Consider the following 19,076-nt stretch of genomic DNA (forward strand, 5'->3'; position numbering starts at 1 on the left):
CTGATATTTGTTCAAAGTAAAATATTACAATAATTTTGTTTGTAATTCCTTACATTACCGGATTACAGCATAAAGTAACGCATTCAAGTACGCATTATTCTCAACACTGGTCATAAATATAACAATTAACCTTAAAATAAATCATTATAATGGCACAACATCCTATCAATAAACTCATAAACCAAAATAAATCAAAAACATTAATTATACACCAATCAGCCACAACATTAAAACCACTAACAGGAGATATAAACAGCATTGATCATCTTGTGACACCGCAGGGAAACTTTTGGACCTGGCATTCATTCATGTGGATGTTACTTGGACATGTAGCATCCACCTAGACCAGACCAGACCAGAGCAGGCACCCCCGCCCCATAGCAATGACCTCCACAGAAACGGTTTAGGAACAACTAAAAAAACAAAACATGAAAAACAGCACAAGGTGTTGACCTGGCCTCCAAATTCCCAAGTATCTGCGGGATGCACTGGAACAAGCCTGAACCACAGAGCCCACCCCCCAACCCATAGGACCCAGAAAACCCCCACTAACAACTGTTTCCAGACACCACAGGACACCCTCAGAAGACCCATGTCCATCCTCTGATGAGTCACAACTGTTTTGAAGGCACAAGGGGAAACCTACACAATATTCGGAAAGGTCATAATCTTATGCCTGATCGGTGTATCACCAGAAAATCCTTTTAACAGTCTTCTCCATACAATAAAAAAAAAAACAAAGCTGGAATGATCAGAATGTCCTTTTTATTTTGCTTTCTATGACTTCACTGAAAATCTGGGACGCATCAGTAAATTTGCAAACCTGCACAATTTACGGTCAAACTGAACAGAGATGTTTTCTTGTGTCTTTACAGAGCTATAATTTCTAGCTGAACATGCCCTGGGAATTTCTCTCCGCATCTCCCGCCCCTCGGACAGGCCCCCCCCCTCTCCCCTCTCCCCACTCCTCCTCCTCCTCCTCCCCGCTCCCAAATTCTGCCCTCTCTTTCTCATAATCTCCCTCTCCCTCTGTCCTCGTCCACCGCAGGAAGAAAACCGAAACCAGCCACAGACTGGAAAGCATTAGCCTGACCCCCCCTACCACCACCACCACCCCCAAAAACAGATTCAACACGCTCGCCATACAAACGAAAACTAGAACGACGGATCGCACAGAGAGGGTCGCCTATTGCCGCGTGAGCCGAGCAGCACGAAAAACAGTAGTGCGCTGCGTTTAACAGCTTTTGCGAAACCGACAAACTTGGCAACGAGTTCTGGTCCAGAGCTCTGCTTATTTTGCAGTTTCCAGCACAACAAAGAAGCAGTTGCTCGTTTGGGGAAACGGGCCAAGCAAAAAAAAAAAAAAAAAAACAGGACAAGAGGGGGTTGTGTATTACTGTGTGTAATCTTTGTATATTTAAGCACTTTTTTTTTTATGTTCCCCTGCAAACGTGTGACTGTGTGAACGATAACTCGACTACACGCTCAAAATTATCAAGCGTATTTAAAGATGACAAACAGCCCAAAGCTAAATGCGGAACATTCCTGCACTCTGGAAAGAGTTTGCCATGTCGGAGGCTGGACCAGTTCCAGGGATGTAAGCGGCCCCCGACACACAGCAGAGCGACAGAAGTCCAAAAACGCTCATCACCCGATTCCCCCCAGACACCACTGTTAACGAATGTGACCCCTGGCCTCAATAAGAGTGGCCGGCGTTGATTCGACGGGACAAAAACAGCCGAGGGAGATACAGCATCACGAAGCCACGAAGCAACAAAGCCACGAGACGGCCTACGTTGAGAAGATCGATGGGGGAGGGTCGAGTGGGGCAGAAGTGAGCATTTCAGAGGGATTGTTTTCAATCGTAATGTAACCTGTTAAGAATAAGAATTAGGACGTTTTTGGTGCTAAAGTAACGTGTGCAAACACTTGGTGACTGTCACAAGTTTCTGAATGGGGCAGAAAGGTGGCAGATCCCCCCCCTGCACATGATTTTATTGTAAACAATTACACCGATCAGCCATAACATTATAACCACGACAGGAGAAGTGAATTAGGTTGACCATCTTGTGACGGTTCAGTGTTGACCTGGCAATCATTCATACGGATGTTACTTAGACGTGTACCACCCACCTAGCCCAGACCAGGCACCCCCACCCCACAGCAATGACACTCAGTCAGGAACAATCCCAAAAAACATGAAAAAATGCACAAGGTGTTGACCTGGTCTTCAAATTCACCAGATCCCAAACTGATCAAGTGTTTGTGGGATGATCCACAGAGGCCCCTAAACATCCTGTTCTCAGACACCACAGGACACCCTCAAAAAGCCCATGTCTATTCTCTGATTAGTCTGATTAACTGTTTTGGGAACAGTAGGCAGGTGGTCGTAATGTTATGCCATGATCGGTGTATGTCTAAATGAACCAAATATGCGCATGAATGGTAACGGGTCTGCAAAACCTTTTTATTTTTTTTGTACCTATGAGTAGCTACAGTAGCTATGATGCCATCAAATCAATACAGTAGAGTTAAAGGACTAATTAAACCCCTGGAACCCACCACACAGAGACACTGCAAGGATCTGTCTTATGTTAGCAGCTTGTGATGCACATTGTGACATTTGCCAAGAGAGCTGATGAGCCTGCTGAATGCCTGGAAGGTTTCTAAATGAGTCAGTCCTATCATGCGCCTCAAATCACCTGTGTTATTATCTGTCTGGATCTTGTTTCTTTCCCACCACTAAGCAGTCTGCAACGGAATCAAAGCATCTGGCTGGCTCTCTGTCCGGCTTACGCTCGCTCCTTCTGTTCGAATGTAGCAGCCTGATAGAAGCCACAGTGAATAGTTTTTGAGGTAAAATACCGCACCACTAAAGAAAAAATACTTAATTCACGTTAACCATCGACATTGTGGTCAGATACAAGCCTGCCTGTGTCATAATGGATTTTTTTAACACTGAGAGACACAATTATGAAGAACCAAAGAGTTATACCAAACGTCTTTGCTGTAATTGAGCAAATTTGTGGTGTAGCAACTATCAGCCATTTAAATTCGCCCATATGCGCGTTGCCTGGCAGACTGGCCGCATTCTTAATATCTAGTCACTTCACGAGCACCACATCAGACGCCGAAATGACTTTTCATGGTTTATTTAAGAATAAACTGTGAAGAACCTATTGTTGAGTCAGCTTTTTTTTTTCTTTGCACTGAAGCGTGTTAAGTTTAAGTCTCAACTCACTTTTCCTTTGAACACGCTTTGAACGCAGACGGCACAGAATACTGTTATTTCCAGTGACGGCGTGTGACAGGCGCTCCGGATGCAGTGCGTGTCCGCATAAACCAATCAGTGCAGAAGTCAAAAACTCATATTTCACCACACGGTCAGGGACACGAACTTCAAGGGATTCTGCAGAGATCCCATATCTCAAGAAAGGAAGCAGACTAAACCACACATGTACAGTGTGAAAGCCTGATTAATGAGTGACTGAAAAGTCTGTGGCCTATGAGGGAAAGGAGATTAGTTATTCTGGTTTCCTTACATGCATTTACATGTAGGAGAATATTTGGTGGTATTACTGTCTTTGCGAGACAGAATCACAGAACGGTCATCCACTATATCAGTTTGAAGGCAACACTCGGAGAAGTTGGCCCCTTCTAACATTGGGCTATGGAGAACTGAGCTGCTGGATTCAGTAAGAAGGAGCTCAGAGATCACCATTTTGACGGAATGGGCCCGTGACCACATTGACTAGGTATTCATCTAGATTTGTAATCTATGACCACACCGCATGTATTGCACATGAGTGAGTATGGACGTGAAGGAAGGAACGCTACCAAATTAGGATGTGACTGAACCTGTATTTTCATTTTTGCGTGCGTGTTTGGTGCTACTCTAAAGCCGGCAGATGGTGAAACACGACGCGGGGCAGACATCAGCTGACCCGAACATGCTGGCAAAGCACAAAACCCCCGTGTCAGCAAATCACAGAAAACTCCCCTCCTGTACCTCGCCCTCCTCCAGACACTAATTCTCAGCCGGCTACTTCACCGGACTGCAGTTTTGAGTTGAAGGGTGCTTAGCAGAGATGATGTTATACCAGTCAAAATCAATGCCTTTTAAGGGCATTGGCTCAACCCACAACAACCACCACCAGTAAGGCGGCACACACCCACACAGGTCAGCCCAGGTCACGTGCTTTGTGTTTTCTCGCAGCAGTGTTCCTGAGAGTGCCAGCTGCGGCTATTAGCGTAGCGTTTCTGCAGAGTCAGGCTTGGGACCACTCAGAGGGGCCACTTGAGTCTTTTAGTTTGTCTTCGAAACACCACAGATCACATAAGGGTCCAAAGGCAGTTTCTCAAAATTCGCCTTTTCCAGGTTCTTCATGTATTTTGCCTCATTAAAACAATTGATGTGGAGTCGGTCGCACAGAATACAATGATGCAAGAGAGCCAAACTCTTCCACTAGACTTTCGGAGGGTTAAGTTAGGTCACTGTGTACTATGACCGACCATTCAGTACAAATGCGATTAAACCCCAATTTTTGAGTTTTGAATCTGATGACAATCCTGCACTTTCTTTTGTACATTTTAAAAAGTTAAATTAACAGTGTTGGTGTAATTACACTCACTACCAGAAGGGGGCGAAATTAAGTTTGTACTGTAGCTTTAAATACTTAAGGGCTAGGAGCCACACTCCATGCTTTTTCTTGAAAGATTCTTCCCATAAAGTTCCCAGTTTTAGATAGAATAAAATAGAATAGATTAGCAATTGATTTATTTCCTTTTAATGGTGTAAAGACAATCTTAGGCTTCAGTGAAATAGTTTTGTTGTCAATTATTCATTGCATTATTCACAGTATCATACTTCCAGTGTCAGTAAACTGTATAAAACTACTGCACCTGTGTCACATCAGCCCTGCTCCCGTATTAGAGTCAGACAAAAGACATAAAGAAAAAGTGTTTGCTTGCATTCCAGTGACTACAGAATACTTGTATGAGTCATACAGCGATAGCATAAGTCATAAAGGGGACGTATGGGTCCCAGCAGCAGCTACCGCTTGCCTGGCTGGACTGCAGTTCCACACAGACGGGCCAAAATAAACATCTTCCCCACAGTCTCTTCTGCTGACACGACACGAATGTGTGTGTGGTAGCCTGAGGAGTGAGTGGCCTGCAGCGGTCGCATGCGTACCTCAAGCATCTTTGCGCATATAAATTTCTCCGTGTGCGTGTGTGTGCCTGCATAACAGATCGAGACAATTGAAACCCTCAAACTGCTGAATTACGTCTTTATCTCCCACTCCTTTCCCCCCATTACGTCTAAATCAGTCCCCGCTGAGCTATGTGGAGGCAGCCACAGCTTCCACGACTTTATGTCCACTCGAGAAAAAAAACAAAAAACAAAAAAAACAAAAAAAAAAAAACAGCAGGCTACAATAGTGGCCGCTCCTCCATCTGTTTCCAAGTTAAGAGTTAATATAAGAAACATACAGGTTTAAGTTCATATTGAGGCCACCTCTATGACTAACTTAAAAGAAAATGTTAGTTGGGAGGTAACTGTTTTAGTGGATGTTAAGTTACAATCTTTATTAAAATCGTCAACGTCAACACGACTGACTTTTTTTCTTTGTTTCTGAGTGCCGCCAGTGGTGCAAGTGCACAAAAGTTTCGAGTACTTAAGGTAAAGTGATCTAGTTAGCCCTTAAATACCGAGTCTCTTTTACCTTTAAAACGCCTCAAGTTTTCTCGTGCACATTTTGTGTCATTTCAAGACTCCGTATTGACTGAGGAGTTTTACGAGTCTGGTTGCATGTTTGGGAATGATTAGACTGCAGTTTGTCTAGAAACGTGAGAAACTTACAGGAATCTCCCCAAATTCAACTCTCCTGTTCCAGCTTTTTAATCTAATATTGCAGGGGTCTTAAACATTTTTCAGGCCAAGGACCCCCAAACTGGTGAGCGATTAAGTCTCTATGTGTTCTATATTAAACTCGGCCTAGTGCTATTTATAAATATACATTATTATTATAATTTTGCATTAAATATTAAGCTAACCCTTATCCCTTTACTAAAATGTATCTAAAAATATATAAAATAAGTATATATATATATATATATATATTTATATATATATATATATATATATATATATATATATATATATGTACATAAAATGTCTAATCAACCAAAGATTTTGCCACCCCTCCTGCAGTACCTCCACAGATCCCCTAGGGGATCGTAGACATGTTCTATTGCATAGCATGCCAAAAATTATCATTAAAACTCGATCAAAAAAACAACAAAAACTTCACCAAGTGCATAACAACATAATCTGACATGAAAGATTTATGTGTCCACAGCATCGCAAATCCTCCAAAGAAAACTATGTGCTACAATCGAAAGGTCAACAGTGTCCACTAAAACCATAATGAGAGATCGTTACTTTCCATTTGATATACATAAAAGTTCAGCCAGTAGCCGGAAAACATTCTTGCAGCAGGACTAAATTTCTATGTCTGGACCAAAAGTACGTCTGAAGACACATATAGGATATTAATGGACTCATTATAGTTTCATTGGGGGTTTTCGGGGAGCCCTATTTCCATTCTGAGGTTTCAACCATAGAGTTTGAAATTCCTCAGTAGTGCATTTAACGGAGGGCCCCCTACTATAACCACAGATCTCATGTTAACCAGCTAAACGCCGCGATTAATCAATTTCCTGCTCAGCAATTAGACCAGTTCATTAAGCTTTCCATAGGCTTCTCTCCACCTAAAGCCTACGCCGCGCAGTTCAAAAGAGGCTGCGCGGCTTGTTCGGAGTAATCCATTATACCAGAGTGAACGCTCTTTAGGGAAAGCCCTGGAGGGGAGTTAAGGAAAGAGGCCTCCTCCTCTTGATATAAAGTCTGAGGCTTTAATACCTCTCAAGGGAGGAAAAGAAGTATGCTTTGGGAAGGCAGGCCTGAGTCTCGGCCTGGTGCAGGAAGGAGCAAGTGAAGTAGAGAAAGTTCCTTCTGGATATGATCTGATTAGCATTATTGTCCATAAATCCCATTCTGTTCAGTTTCTGCCAAGTTACGGCTGTGCTTTATAAAACACAAAGGTGCGTTCAGCCAAAATCGCTTGACTCAAGAGGACGAGGAGGAATGTTAGCAAGTGGGAGGAATTATGTGGAGATGCGGGGCAGACCTCGGAGGTATGATTGAGCTTCATGTCCGGTAAAATACGAACACCTGACCTCAAATGAACCCTAACAGCACAGGTTAGGGCCTTTTCTTGACACAAGACACAAGTCATCCTTCGACACGGTACCCAAAAAGAGGAAATCTAAGGGAGACATATTGGAGAAAATGCCCCAAGCGGACTTATTCCTCAACCACTTTAAAAGGTAAATATTACCAGAATTATACAATAAATAATTCACATTTGCACATATTTTTACTTCACATTTCATCTGGTTGAAATATTCAAATATCAAATATTTAGAGGTGAGCTCACTCTGCCGTGCCATTTCTTTTGACTAACAAACCGTGGGGACTTCCTATGGAACTGCATGTAAATGAAGCCTGTCAGTGGCTGCACAGTGTGTGTGTGTATGTGTGTGTGATCTGCAGGGAGACTGATGGCAGGTTCCAGACCATTTGCTGCTGTGTTGTTATTCCTGAGGAACAAGTCGGTCCCCGAGGCTGTGTGTCACGAAGGAGCCGGGGCTGGGAGGCGGATGGCTTTATAAATCACAGGCGAGCCGAGGCCGATAACGAGTCCGCGGATCAAACGGCGCACTCATGCCTGCGCGTGTTTGAGCACGGGCTCAAATACCAAATTTAGTCGCACACTTGCATGCGGACGAGAATCAAACGCAGATTCTTGAATGGTTTCATTTCTAGAAGGTCATTATGGGACAGTGAAGATTTATACTCGTCTTTAAGGCAGGGTGAGCCATGTAGCCCATTTAGTGGAATATTACTCAAACGAAAACACGCAGTTAAAGATAAAGAGGCCACGGTTTCATAAAAAAAAATATTGATTTTAAATATTTCCCAGCTCTAAATAAGCCCATAAAAACGAACCTACGTGCACATAAATACTACCAATCACCAGCACACAGACACATCCTCCATCCCCTGCTCCGACACGAACGGGGTCAATTCCACACATGCTCAACCGCCAATGAAAGAGGATCCCCCAAAATTACCGCTTTGCCAGAGCCTGGAGCAACCAGTGACTTCATGTCTTCAGCAGCTCAACTGATTCACTCAACCCTCTCAGCTCCCACCGCAAGCCCAGGCTCCCCTTCCCATTCACAACATGACCCACCCACCACCCACCACCGTATGCGCGCCGCCATCCGTCCACATCCTTCCTCTTTCTCCTCTGACTCACTCCGACCCTCCGAACACTCGCAGACAAACTCAGCGGCAGAGCTGCCGGCAGAGTACGTTGCGTTATCGGCGAGAGATAAGAGAGTTCACACTCAGACTCCATAAACACAGCTGAGCCGTATTCTTATCTGAATTTATGGCCGTAGGAGGGGCAAAAGGCTGATTTTCACACAAACTCACATTAAGTCCATTCCTTAAAATAAGAACACAACGTATGTTATGATTTTTTTTTTCCTTGTGTGCCACCGATTCTGGTGGGCAAAGAATAAAGATCCACCTGATCATTGCGCTGGCTGATTGATCAAGTCCTGGTCTGGATAACGTGTGTCTATGTGTGTGTGTGTGTGTGTGTGTGTATGGTCTGTTGTCTTGGAGCGTTAATGAATTACAGCCTTGACGGGTCAGGATTAGCCCAGGGGTGGGGAACAGATAAAGCAGGAAGCCCATCATTCTCCCTCATCCACAGAGACACGGGGTCAAAGCAGAAGACATAGGGCCAAATTTGTTTGTCTTAAACCGCAATCTGGGTGGCTGGGAAATGAACTGAGAGGCTCTTACCTCCCTTTTAACTAGAAGACAGATTAATCCGTTGCAAACAAAAAACCACTGCGTTCTTTCAAACATTTGACGCCACGCTGCAATGCTTGAGTGTCAAGAAAGAAAAGTCTTGTGTCTTTGCGTAAAAAGACACATTCATATTTAATACTCTTTGCACGTAGCGAGAAGCCACGTTGTCCTGTCCGATGCATGTGATGATAACATTTATTTTGATGTAGATTAACTAATATTAAAACCACTAAATACCACGTTTACGCAGAGCGTAAAAACAGTAGAGGAACATACATACGGTTAGTTGGTGAACATCGCCCCCTGGTGGCAACACAACAAAGCATCCTGTGTGTCGGGGACTCACCACAGGTGTAGATGACACTGAGGTACTTCCTGGTGCCGGCGTAGCACGGATCCCCAAAGTCTCTGGTGGAGGCTCGGACCATGCAGCTCTTCTTTCCCTGGCAGCGGGAGGTCAGGACCTGCAGGGCCACGGACGACTGGCATTCTGACAAAAACACAGAGAGAGCAGGGATTCAAAGAAAAAGAAAATGTTATGGAACAACTGCACACTAACACTTTAGTACACTTTAGACGTTTTCTGAGTGAATACACTATCAAGAATTGCAATGAAAATGTGTAATTAATCAAGAACACATATGGAGTAGAGCTGACATGATCGGAAACAGCAGAAATGACAAAAATAATCATTATTTTGGGATATTTTATACACAAAATTATATGAGTAATAACAATAGCTGCTACTTGTAAAGCCCTCGAATTAGCACTGCTTAATTTCAATAATTCATTTATTCTTGTATAAAAAAGAGATTATAAACAACATAAAGTATAATAAAGAGGAAGATTTCCGATCTTTTATCGAATATATTTATGTATATATATATATATATATATATATATATATATGATTCACTGCATGTACTGTTGCCAGGTGTCGTCTCTAATTGCCCTGTGATAAGTGCCAAACTTCTTGTTTTCCTTAACCCCTTAGTATTGTGGTATTGTTCTTGAGGAATCAAAGTTGGGTTTGTCCAAATTCTTTTTGCTATCTGATGCCTTCAGAGGAAACTGAGAACAGATCTCACCTAGATAACACAATATTATCAGAGCATGAATTCTTGCCTACTTCCAGTTTAAATTGCATATAAAAACTGAGTTTCTTTTACCCTTTTTTTTTCTGAGAGTATAACCAAGTGTTTCCCAACTGTGCCATTTGGACACATCGTGAATAAAAATGGGCTCCACTGAAAGACACTCAGAGGAATTATATTTTATAACCAGATTCACCACATTATTAGAGTAACTGATATAGTTTCTCATTTGAAACGTCCAGTTGTGCAGTAGTATGCCGTTGTTTAGAGCAGGTCATTGTTTACATGAAACTCCAATCATCCACTAAGTTGGCTGCAATTGGCTCAGTCTTTGAATGAAAGAAGGGTGGAACAGGCTTCTTACCAGCTCTGAATTGGTTCAATGGGGTGTCAATCAAAAGCTCAGAGTTCAGCATCCATTTTAAAAAGAAACACCGGTAAAATGTACATGTATTTTTTGATAAAATACGAAGATTGTGATATATCTCTTTCTTCGTCCAAGACGTTGAAACAGCTAAAAGTAGTTTTTGGACTGAAAAAAATGACCTAAATGGACAGTTTGTTTCTTGTTTTTAATGAACAAAATGTGTTGAATCCTATAACGGCTTATATCAATGAAATCTGAAGAAAATGAGCTTTCCAGCGACGTGTGGGATTTACTCAAACACAACTTGAATAGAGAGCTCCGATTTGTTCAAAGAAAACTGACTACTGCCGTCCCACATAGTTCCCAGGGAACGTTTAAGTAAAGATCCCTCTTTCTGCATCAGAAACACTAAACAATGCATTTAATTTCCATCCATTTCTCATCCAATTACAATCCACTGCCAGAAACAAGGTCCACATTAACTATATCCCACTATTCAATCTGCGTTCAGTGTTTTCCGTTCTGCCTCGCCGTTTGACGGACAAGCAGCACTTCAGCCATAAAAGGACGACATGTGTGTCGAGAAGCTACGACACGGTGGAGACGCACATTCGCTCCCTCACACATGGGCACATCTTAGCTCCCACGCTGGAGCCTCTGTCCACATCAGACCCATGTAGGGAACACTTCCTGGGGCCTTTCATTGTCCACAGGATACCTGATCTAACGTGTGTGTGTGTGTGTGTGGGTGTGTGAGTGTTTGTGTATGGAGACCAGACAGAGTAATAGATGGGCCCCTCATTCATCATCACTAAGCGCCCGCCGGCTCCTACAGAGCCGCTCTTCTCTGGAGCTCTCATCATCTGGGGAGCGTGGAGGCAGAGATGAGGCTGTTCTCTTTACTTTTCCTTCCTCTTACGCTATATCCATAGCACGGCTAAATCGGTAACTCCGCTGACACCAAAGGCACAGTCAGGAGATCCTCCCGATGTGGGAATGTGGACGGACCTGGGTTCCACATGGATGCACTCCCAGGCCTCCACGGCCCATCTAACCCCTAAAAACAACACAAGGGAAATGAGCCTTTGAAAGCAGACACTGGGCTGTCGCCCTGTCTGCCCCGGTGGCCCCCAGAGAGTGAGAAACCAGAAGAAAAGGTAAAGAGAACAGGCTGGTTAAGACCTGGCCCACACGTCAACAGGCCGCGACAAATTACGGCGCGGGTCGGAGGTCAAAAGCCCCAGTCAGGAAGCGTATGAGGGCAATCTAGTGGTCGTGCAAGACGTCAACAGTGGGGATTCTCCGAATGGCCTTCAACCGTGCAGACGCGTCTTAGAGCCAAGACCACGCACGCAGATCACAACCTACTCGAATCAGCGTTCGTCCGTTGAGGCGCGGTTCACATGCAGATCCATGCACTCTGCACCTGGAATTCCTGACCAGGATGAAGCGAGGCGGAAGCCTGCAGTGGGTGTAACTGGATAACAAGCAACATACCTCAGAGGTTAAGCAGTTCCCACTGTCACTTCGGATAAGCGTGGACTCGAGTCATGTGCAATTTAAAAAACAGCGTCAAGTGATTTCAGTTCTGAAGAGGGTGGAATTTCGCCAGCAGCCCCAAAGGCAGATTGTGAGATGATTCGATAACGTGAGGGCGTTATTTATCAAAACGGCTGAACAGACACAGACCAGCCACAACAGACAGACCCCCGTTACACATGACTTTATTGTTCTTGTACACAACTACACCGATCAGCCATATCATTATAACCACTGACAGGAGAAGTGAATGACACTGACCGTCTTGTGACTTTTCACTCCATACAGATACACCTCTCGCCTCACATATTTAGTGCATGAGGTTTCCAGTCTATATGAATATGATATCAAAGCTTGGTTTCAGGTGCAGTTTGTCCTTGAGACAAAGATGAGTGAAAGTACTTAGTAATGCCAACGTGATTCTACGGGGTGGCGCAGAGACTGTGTGCAGATCTCGAGCGTCGCCTGGCGTCACATGTCGAGCCGCATCCTCAGGATAAGACAGAGGCAGCATCTTTGAATAAAGTAAGAGGTTATCACCCCTATCAGCTGATCCGTTCCCGCTGGGCATCCTGTACAAACTGATAAAGTGCCGGTATGAAAGTGCAGGACAAAAATTATGACACATCTACTATTTACTATTGAATCATATGATTCTATGTATAAAATGTGATAAAAATATAGCGTGTGATTGTTTCTTATTTTGTCTCGAGGAAAGAGTTTAATATAACAGAGAAAAAAACATCCCGTACATTTGACAAGTCAAAACCAGCAACTGTTTGATCAACTGTTGCATAAAATAGAAGTTTAGACAGCGTCTTCCCGAAATCTTTGTGTTGACACTGCAGTACATGAACCTCCTGCTCCAGCCGAGGCGCTTTAAATGTCTCTCCTTCCCAGAGGGCTCGTTTGAGCCACGCTGAAAACTTCCCCCCCTGACAAGCGAGTCCGCTGACAGACAGGCCCCCCATTAGCTGCCGCTTTGATTCCCCCCGGCCGGGGTGATTAGCCGAGCACGGGGCTCAGAGAAAGCGGGCGGGGCTCCGGAGGGGCTCCAGAAGCCGACGGAGACTTTTTCAAAGGCAAGAGGACAGAGACGCGCATGTAGCCTTCGTCCATTGGCTCAACCCGGGCGCACATTTCTATGTAGTTTAAAAAGAGCATTCCCGAGGGTCTGACCTCCTCTGGCTCTCATTAGCGGTTTTAACACTGATAGACAAGCGTACAACAGTCGCCCCTTTCTCTCACACACTAAAGGCATGAATAACCCCCGTTACCTCTAACCTTTACCCTCTATCCTCAACATGAAGAGGCCTACAGTTCAGAAGAGACGGTTCACAGTCAGGAGAAGCAGCGGCTGAGGAAAGGGAGGAGTTTCCTGGACAAACACACAAGCCTATTTTCACCCGTGACTCAACCACAAACAAGAAAAGATAGAGAAAGTGCTTTTATTGAGATGAACGGCCGACAGGCACAGAGGGCAACTTCAGGCAGAGGCGAATTCAGTTCACCCTCTCTGTTTTGTGTTGATACGCCGCCCCGTACCAGCAGCATCTCCGCAACTTTCGCCACATCAGTCATCCGTCGTAAACATCTTTCAGCTCGCTTGTGTCCGACACGGGTGGAAGCCCTCGCGCTTCCCCAGAATCGTTCCGGCAACGCATCGTCCTGCTGCATCGAGTTTCTCCTGACACAAAAACCCTTATGTTAAAGGCATTGATGTGCAGTCCAACAACAAAATACACCCCCGAGCCGAGCACATACACGTCGACTTTCCCCAAAAAAAAAAAAAAAAAACTCTCACGGCAACACTGCACAACAATCCTCCAGGTTTTCCACCCACGCTTACCTTTCCCAGAATTCCGACACAATGGCCGGACAAGTATTCATCTCCCCTTTCACTCTGACTCACCCGTGATAGAGTTATAAATATTATGTATCATTTAATACGGAGACTTAAGTCATTGTTGCGGGATTAAAAGTCTTTTGTGTAAGGGAGGAGAGACTTTCACATGCTGCGACGGGGTGAAAGGACCTGCACACGCCAAATGCTTTCTGCAGATGACATTAAAGAATTTGAGACCGATCTCTCCCACACACACACACACACACAAGCGCATTTACAGCTACTGTAACACAATTTCGCTGCGAGTTAACGTCAAAAAAGAAAAAAAAAAGCAGCTTGAAGCAAGATCAGACATATCTGCAGAGGCTTCTGTGTTCAGCTGTGCTTGGAAGTTTACAGCAGGTGAATCATTCCACGGAATCAGTGGCGTTCGGCAGGAAAACAGCCAACCTACGCGTGTTATCACCCAAACCCTGCATGAACCTGCTATCATAGAAGACATATGCAATGAGGAATTCTTTGCATCCGTGATACAGATGACAGGGATGTTATTCTAGCAAAGGAAAAATGGTCGCCACTTCCAAGACTTCCACGTGACTGGACGTCGGTTTCATCACCAGAAGTGGTTTAAAGAAATTTTATCTGATCTGCAAAAGTCCAAAGCAGCACCGATGTCCTGCTATTTATCTGCACGCTACGTATCAGTGTCGGATAGCGTTACGGCGTAGCGGCTCACGCCCAACAACTGGAGCAGGCTTCCGAAAGCGAAATGCTAAATTTGAGCCGCAGCTGTGCGCTTTCGGCTTCCAAAAAGGCGACTGTGATCATCATCCGGGTCTAGAGATTGAGACGTCTCGTTTGAAGCGAGCACTCAAAAGTGAAAGCGCAGTGACCTTCCGGTGGTGGGGGAGGAAAAAAAAAAAAAAAAAAAAAAAAAGCAGCCCGAAATCCTGCATGCCAAGCACGAGGGGCTATTTAGATGTCAAGAGGTGTGTGTGATGGTAATGGGGCAGATGAGAGAGGAGGACTGAAGCAGGCCCCTTTACTTTGAGGATTCTCCATCACTGCCAAGAGCTGTCCAACTCTAACCCCCGCTCCCAGCCCCAAAACCCAAGGTACAGACAAGATCAAAGCGGTCTTGCATGCCTGTGTACAACTCTGGTATACTTCTCCAAAGTTTCTGGATTCATCAAACCAGCTCTGCATGGCGGTAAATAAGATTAGCTTATTAATATATTAAATATTAAACACCTCTGGAAGACATTTGGTTTTTGAACAACAGCTATATGTTGTATTATTAGATTCTACATGTTTCCTTCAGCCTGATGTATGTATCTATGGCAGAAGTCTCTTTATCGTGTTTCTTCTTTGCCACTGTCACCTTCAGGCTTGCTCTGGAGGCTTCAGGTCGGTTTTTGTGAAGCGTCTTGAGACAGTTTGTATCGTAATTGACGCTATATAAATAAAATTGAATTGAAAGTTGAATTGAATGACAATGTGGACAGGTGACCCCACCCAATAGCAATGGCTCTCCTTGATGGCAGCAATCACCCTGAGCAGGATTCAGCCTGACACAGCTGCACACATAGAGATGGTTTCGAAACAACAAGGTGTTGACCTGGCCTCCAAATTCACTAGATCACAAACTGATGAAGTATCTGTAGGATGATCCACAGAGGCCACTCCCCTCAACACATGGGACCCAAAGCCCCCCCACTAACAACATCCTGTTGCGAGGCACCACAGGACACCCTCAGAAGACACATGTTCCTTCTCTGATGAGTCACAACAGTTTTGGAGAGATCTACACAGTATTAGGAATATGGTCATAAAGATATGCCTGATCTCCGCTGTAGGTATAACAGTTTAGCAAACAAACCACTGTAATTTCTCTTAACATAACATTCTGAATAGTGCACCTGGGCAGGTGCAGGCAGCTGTGTGAGTTCAGCAGTGGAGCTCACACCTCAGGCAGTGTCGAGTTTGCCAGGGAGGTGCGGTTTAGGAGATTACTTAAACCTAACCTGTTGGCAGATTGAGCACATGTTTCAAGAGGCAAAGAAACAATATTCATTTAAAAAAAAATGGTGCAAAACAAACGTATAACACGACCGTGCAATGGTACCGCACCAACTCGGGTGGGCAAAAAGCATTCAAAAGTAATTAACAGCGCCTGTCTGAGCTGTCACTCAAGACACCCTCGCTTCCTGCTCCTGGTGACATGGGAGCCACATCAAAGAGGGAGCTGACAGGGGAAATCCCACTACAGCAGAACTAGACTGTCTGGAACAGCCCGAGGAGATGATTGTGGGTGGCTAGAGCGAGCGCACACACACGCGCACAGACAAGCGAGTATATAATAAAGAGGAGAACAAGGCGTTATATGTATATGTCTGAGTACACAGTCGTCTCTAAACACATACAAGGTTAATACGTCGTTTGACACTAAACACAACGTCTCCTCCGCTTTAATCCGGCTTTTGTGCGCGCGCAGGGGCGGAGTTTTTTCCTGATAATGTCCAGAGCTACTGTATTTAAAGTAAAGTCTTGAAACCAGACACGAGGCCGGCCCTGTGTCACCTGCCACCTGTTGCGCATTCCAGATCCACCTGTGTGAGCGGGACGCTTCTTCAGAGCACACACAATAACGCACGCATACTCAGTTCTTTATATCTGGCTCTGATTACCGAGGCGACCGGCGCCTGCGTGTCACCGCCGCGACCTCGCCCCGACGCCTCTGTCACGAAGGCGCTAACGCACACTCCAAAACCTCCATTCGCTCTCCTACATCGACGACACAAAGCAAATCAGCAAAGAAGCCGGGCACGCAGCCGCAGCACCAACGGTCATACTAATACTTGTCATGGATCCAAGCTTAGAGTCATTAACATTCCCCCTAAACAAGGGCGAGGGTACATCTGGATATCCCCCGCGCACTCACGCACGCACACTAACACACACGCATACTTGAAAGGAACTCAATATGTCCCCTTTTCTACAGGCCAAACTCTGCGCTTTGGATGAGGGAGACATCCGATCTACATTCCACCCAGCTCCCCTGGCAATGCGTGCGCGTTTGCGCGCGTCTCCGTTACCCTAAGCGGCGGTTTTGTGTATCTCACAGTGCTCTCAGAAGGAAAGCGAATTCACGCTGAACGTAGGTATCGAATGTATCGAGGGTGGTTGCGGCAGGAAAGAGTGTGCTCAAGAACTGATGGAGGGGAAATGTCTTCAGAAAACCGCGACACCGTCTCCGGGCTGTATCAGCCTGAGTCAGAGGGAAATTCACAGCGTTCTGTTGCGGCTCAGGAAGCGTTCGAGTCCTGACGCGCAAATCCAGTTTCATTCTCCACCCCTGCCCGACGCGATGACGCCTGGAACGCGTCGCTCAGATGAATATATCAAAGGCCGGAGTAGCCTGAAGTTGCACTCGCCCAGATCATTAATATGTATTAGAGCATTAGCAGGACAAGGAGCCTTAACATTATGCAAACACCCGATTAGCATTCCCAGCTTGTGTCTTCATGTAAGAAAAACCCTCCTTCCTCCTCTGAACTCAGGCTCACCCCCACCCCCAAAAAAAAACAAAAAAATGATGCTGTGAATAAAGCAAACTGTATTAAGGTGAAAGTGTGATACGTGATCAATTCAGAAAAGCAAGCCGGGACCTGATAGGAACACAGTATCATGAAGAACTTGGATTAGGCTGTCTCTACTTACCACCTAAAAGGGTTCCTAATGTCACATTGATTGAAGTGTAAATAGAAAGAAAATGTCCGACACGAGAGAGCGAAGGCGCCTCACCTACTGACGGGGTCCTCCTGTGGTGGAGGGGACACTCCAGGGTCCCCTGCTGAGTTCGGCCAAACATGGCAGAGTAAACGGCGATCTGCATACCCCGCTTGCAGCTCAGCCTCATCCTCTCCTCCTCGCATACCACCTTACTCTTGTACTCATCTGCAGACAGGGAACGAGAGAAAAGAAAACGGGCTGTAACTAAATACGTCGTGTTATAATGATTTAAAAAGCAGTGTGTTTTCTTCATGTGTAAAAACTTCATCTAGAATAAGTTTTGCCTCCGATTATTTCATTTAAATAGTATCTGTGAGACATCTGTGTAGCAACTGATTGAATGCACAGAAAAACGGAGCGGAGGCCCGAGACACCCGAGACTCGAGGGCTGAGACAAAAGGCAGAGTGGACGTGTAGAGCCTTGCAGAGGCATTCCTCACACACGTCGAGCCAAAGTGACCTGTGAAGGCCAGGAGCGGCTCCACTGGCCCGCGAACACAAACATAACAGCAGCCACGTCCGCATCCATGTGGGGAGTGGAACAGGAATGCAGAAAAAAAGCATAAAGAGCGCGCACAATGGTCAGGAGCAGCTCGCTAACATCGCCTGGTGACGGATTTGCTCTCGGCCAACCCTCACACGCTCCCTGTTCTCCTTCGCTTCCTCTATCCTCCGAGCGCCTCTCCTTTCAGAAGCAGTGACACCTGCCGTTGCACCTCACTAACACACCGTGCGGTATTTCTCTGTTCCCTTCAGGAGCCGCTGGTTAAGTGACAGTGAACAAAGAGCTGTTGATTGTACCCTGGGTCCGGTGAAGAAAGAGAAGTTGTGTGTGTGTGTGTGTGAGGGAGGGGGGTCAGCGGATTAATGCTCACTCGTGGTCACTCTAGTGTTAACTTTTGCACAGCTCAGCGCCGCTCAAGTCAGCACAGCACCGGCCCACGGATGGGCACTAGAATCCGGGTGGGATTACTACACTGTTGTGACTCCCCTCTGGAGTGATACTCTTAGCTTCTTGGCTCAAAGAAGGAGAGGGATAAAGGAAGCAGGACTGAGGAAACAGAACCCAGATTTTAATAGATATTGTTGACAAAAATAAGATTTTGTAGGTCTTCAATCGATTCCAAACTCGGGGGCTGAAAATTTAAGATAAATTCTGAAGCTGCAGTTCCTCAGATGGCCACTAGATTCCAGAAGTGAGTCAGGTTCCCATGTTACAGTTTTGGTCTCCATGACTAATCTCCCCATCCATAACAGTTGAGCAAGGTTTAATTTTTATATAACTCAGTATTTTGAATTATTACTATTATTATTATTTAAGGCTCTCAGCGGGACAGTCCGGGTTTAAGTCTAGCTCAGGCCTTTCTGGATGGAGTTCGCATGTTCTCCCTGTGTCTGCATGGGTTTTCTCTGGGTACTCCGGTTTCCTCCCACCCTCGAAAAACATGCTTTTTAGATTAATTAGTGATTCTAAATCGACCCTAG

The 19,076-nt window shown here is 45.2% G+C and overlaps 1 protein-coding gene across 1 annotated transcript in view; it reads right to left on the minus strand.

The window, feature by feature from the left end:
* LOC124999425 (protein eva-1 homolog C) overlaps positions 1–19,076 on the minus strand; it is a 70,153-nt gene that overhangs the window by 29,262 nt on the left and 21,815 nt on the right. Inside the window, exons 4-5 of the mRNA XM_047574344.1 lie at positions 17,604–17,756; positions 9,300–9,443 (exon numbers count right to left, since the gene is read on the minus strand). Of these exons, the coding sequence (XP_047430300.1) occupies positions 9,300–9,443; positions 17,604–17,756 (297 nt within the window). The remainder of the gene's footprint in view (positions 1–9,299; positions 9,444–17,603; positions 17,757–19,076) is intronic.

This window comes from Mugil cephalus, chromosome 21, assembly GCF_022458985.1.
Source record: "Mugil cephalus isolate CIBA_MC_2020 chromosome 21, CIBA_Mcephalus_1.1, whole genome shotgun sequence".
NCBI lineage: Eukaryota > Metazoa > Chordata > Actinopteri > Mugiliformes > Mugilidae > Mugil > Mugil cephalus.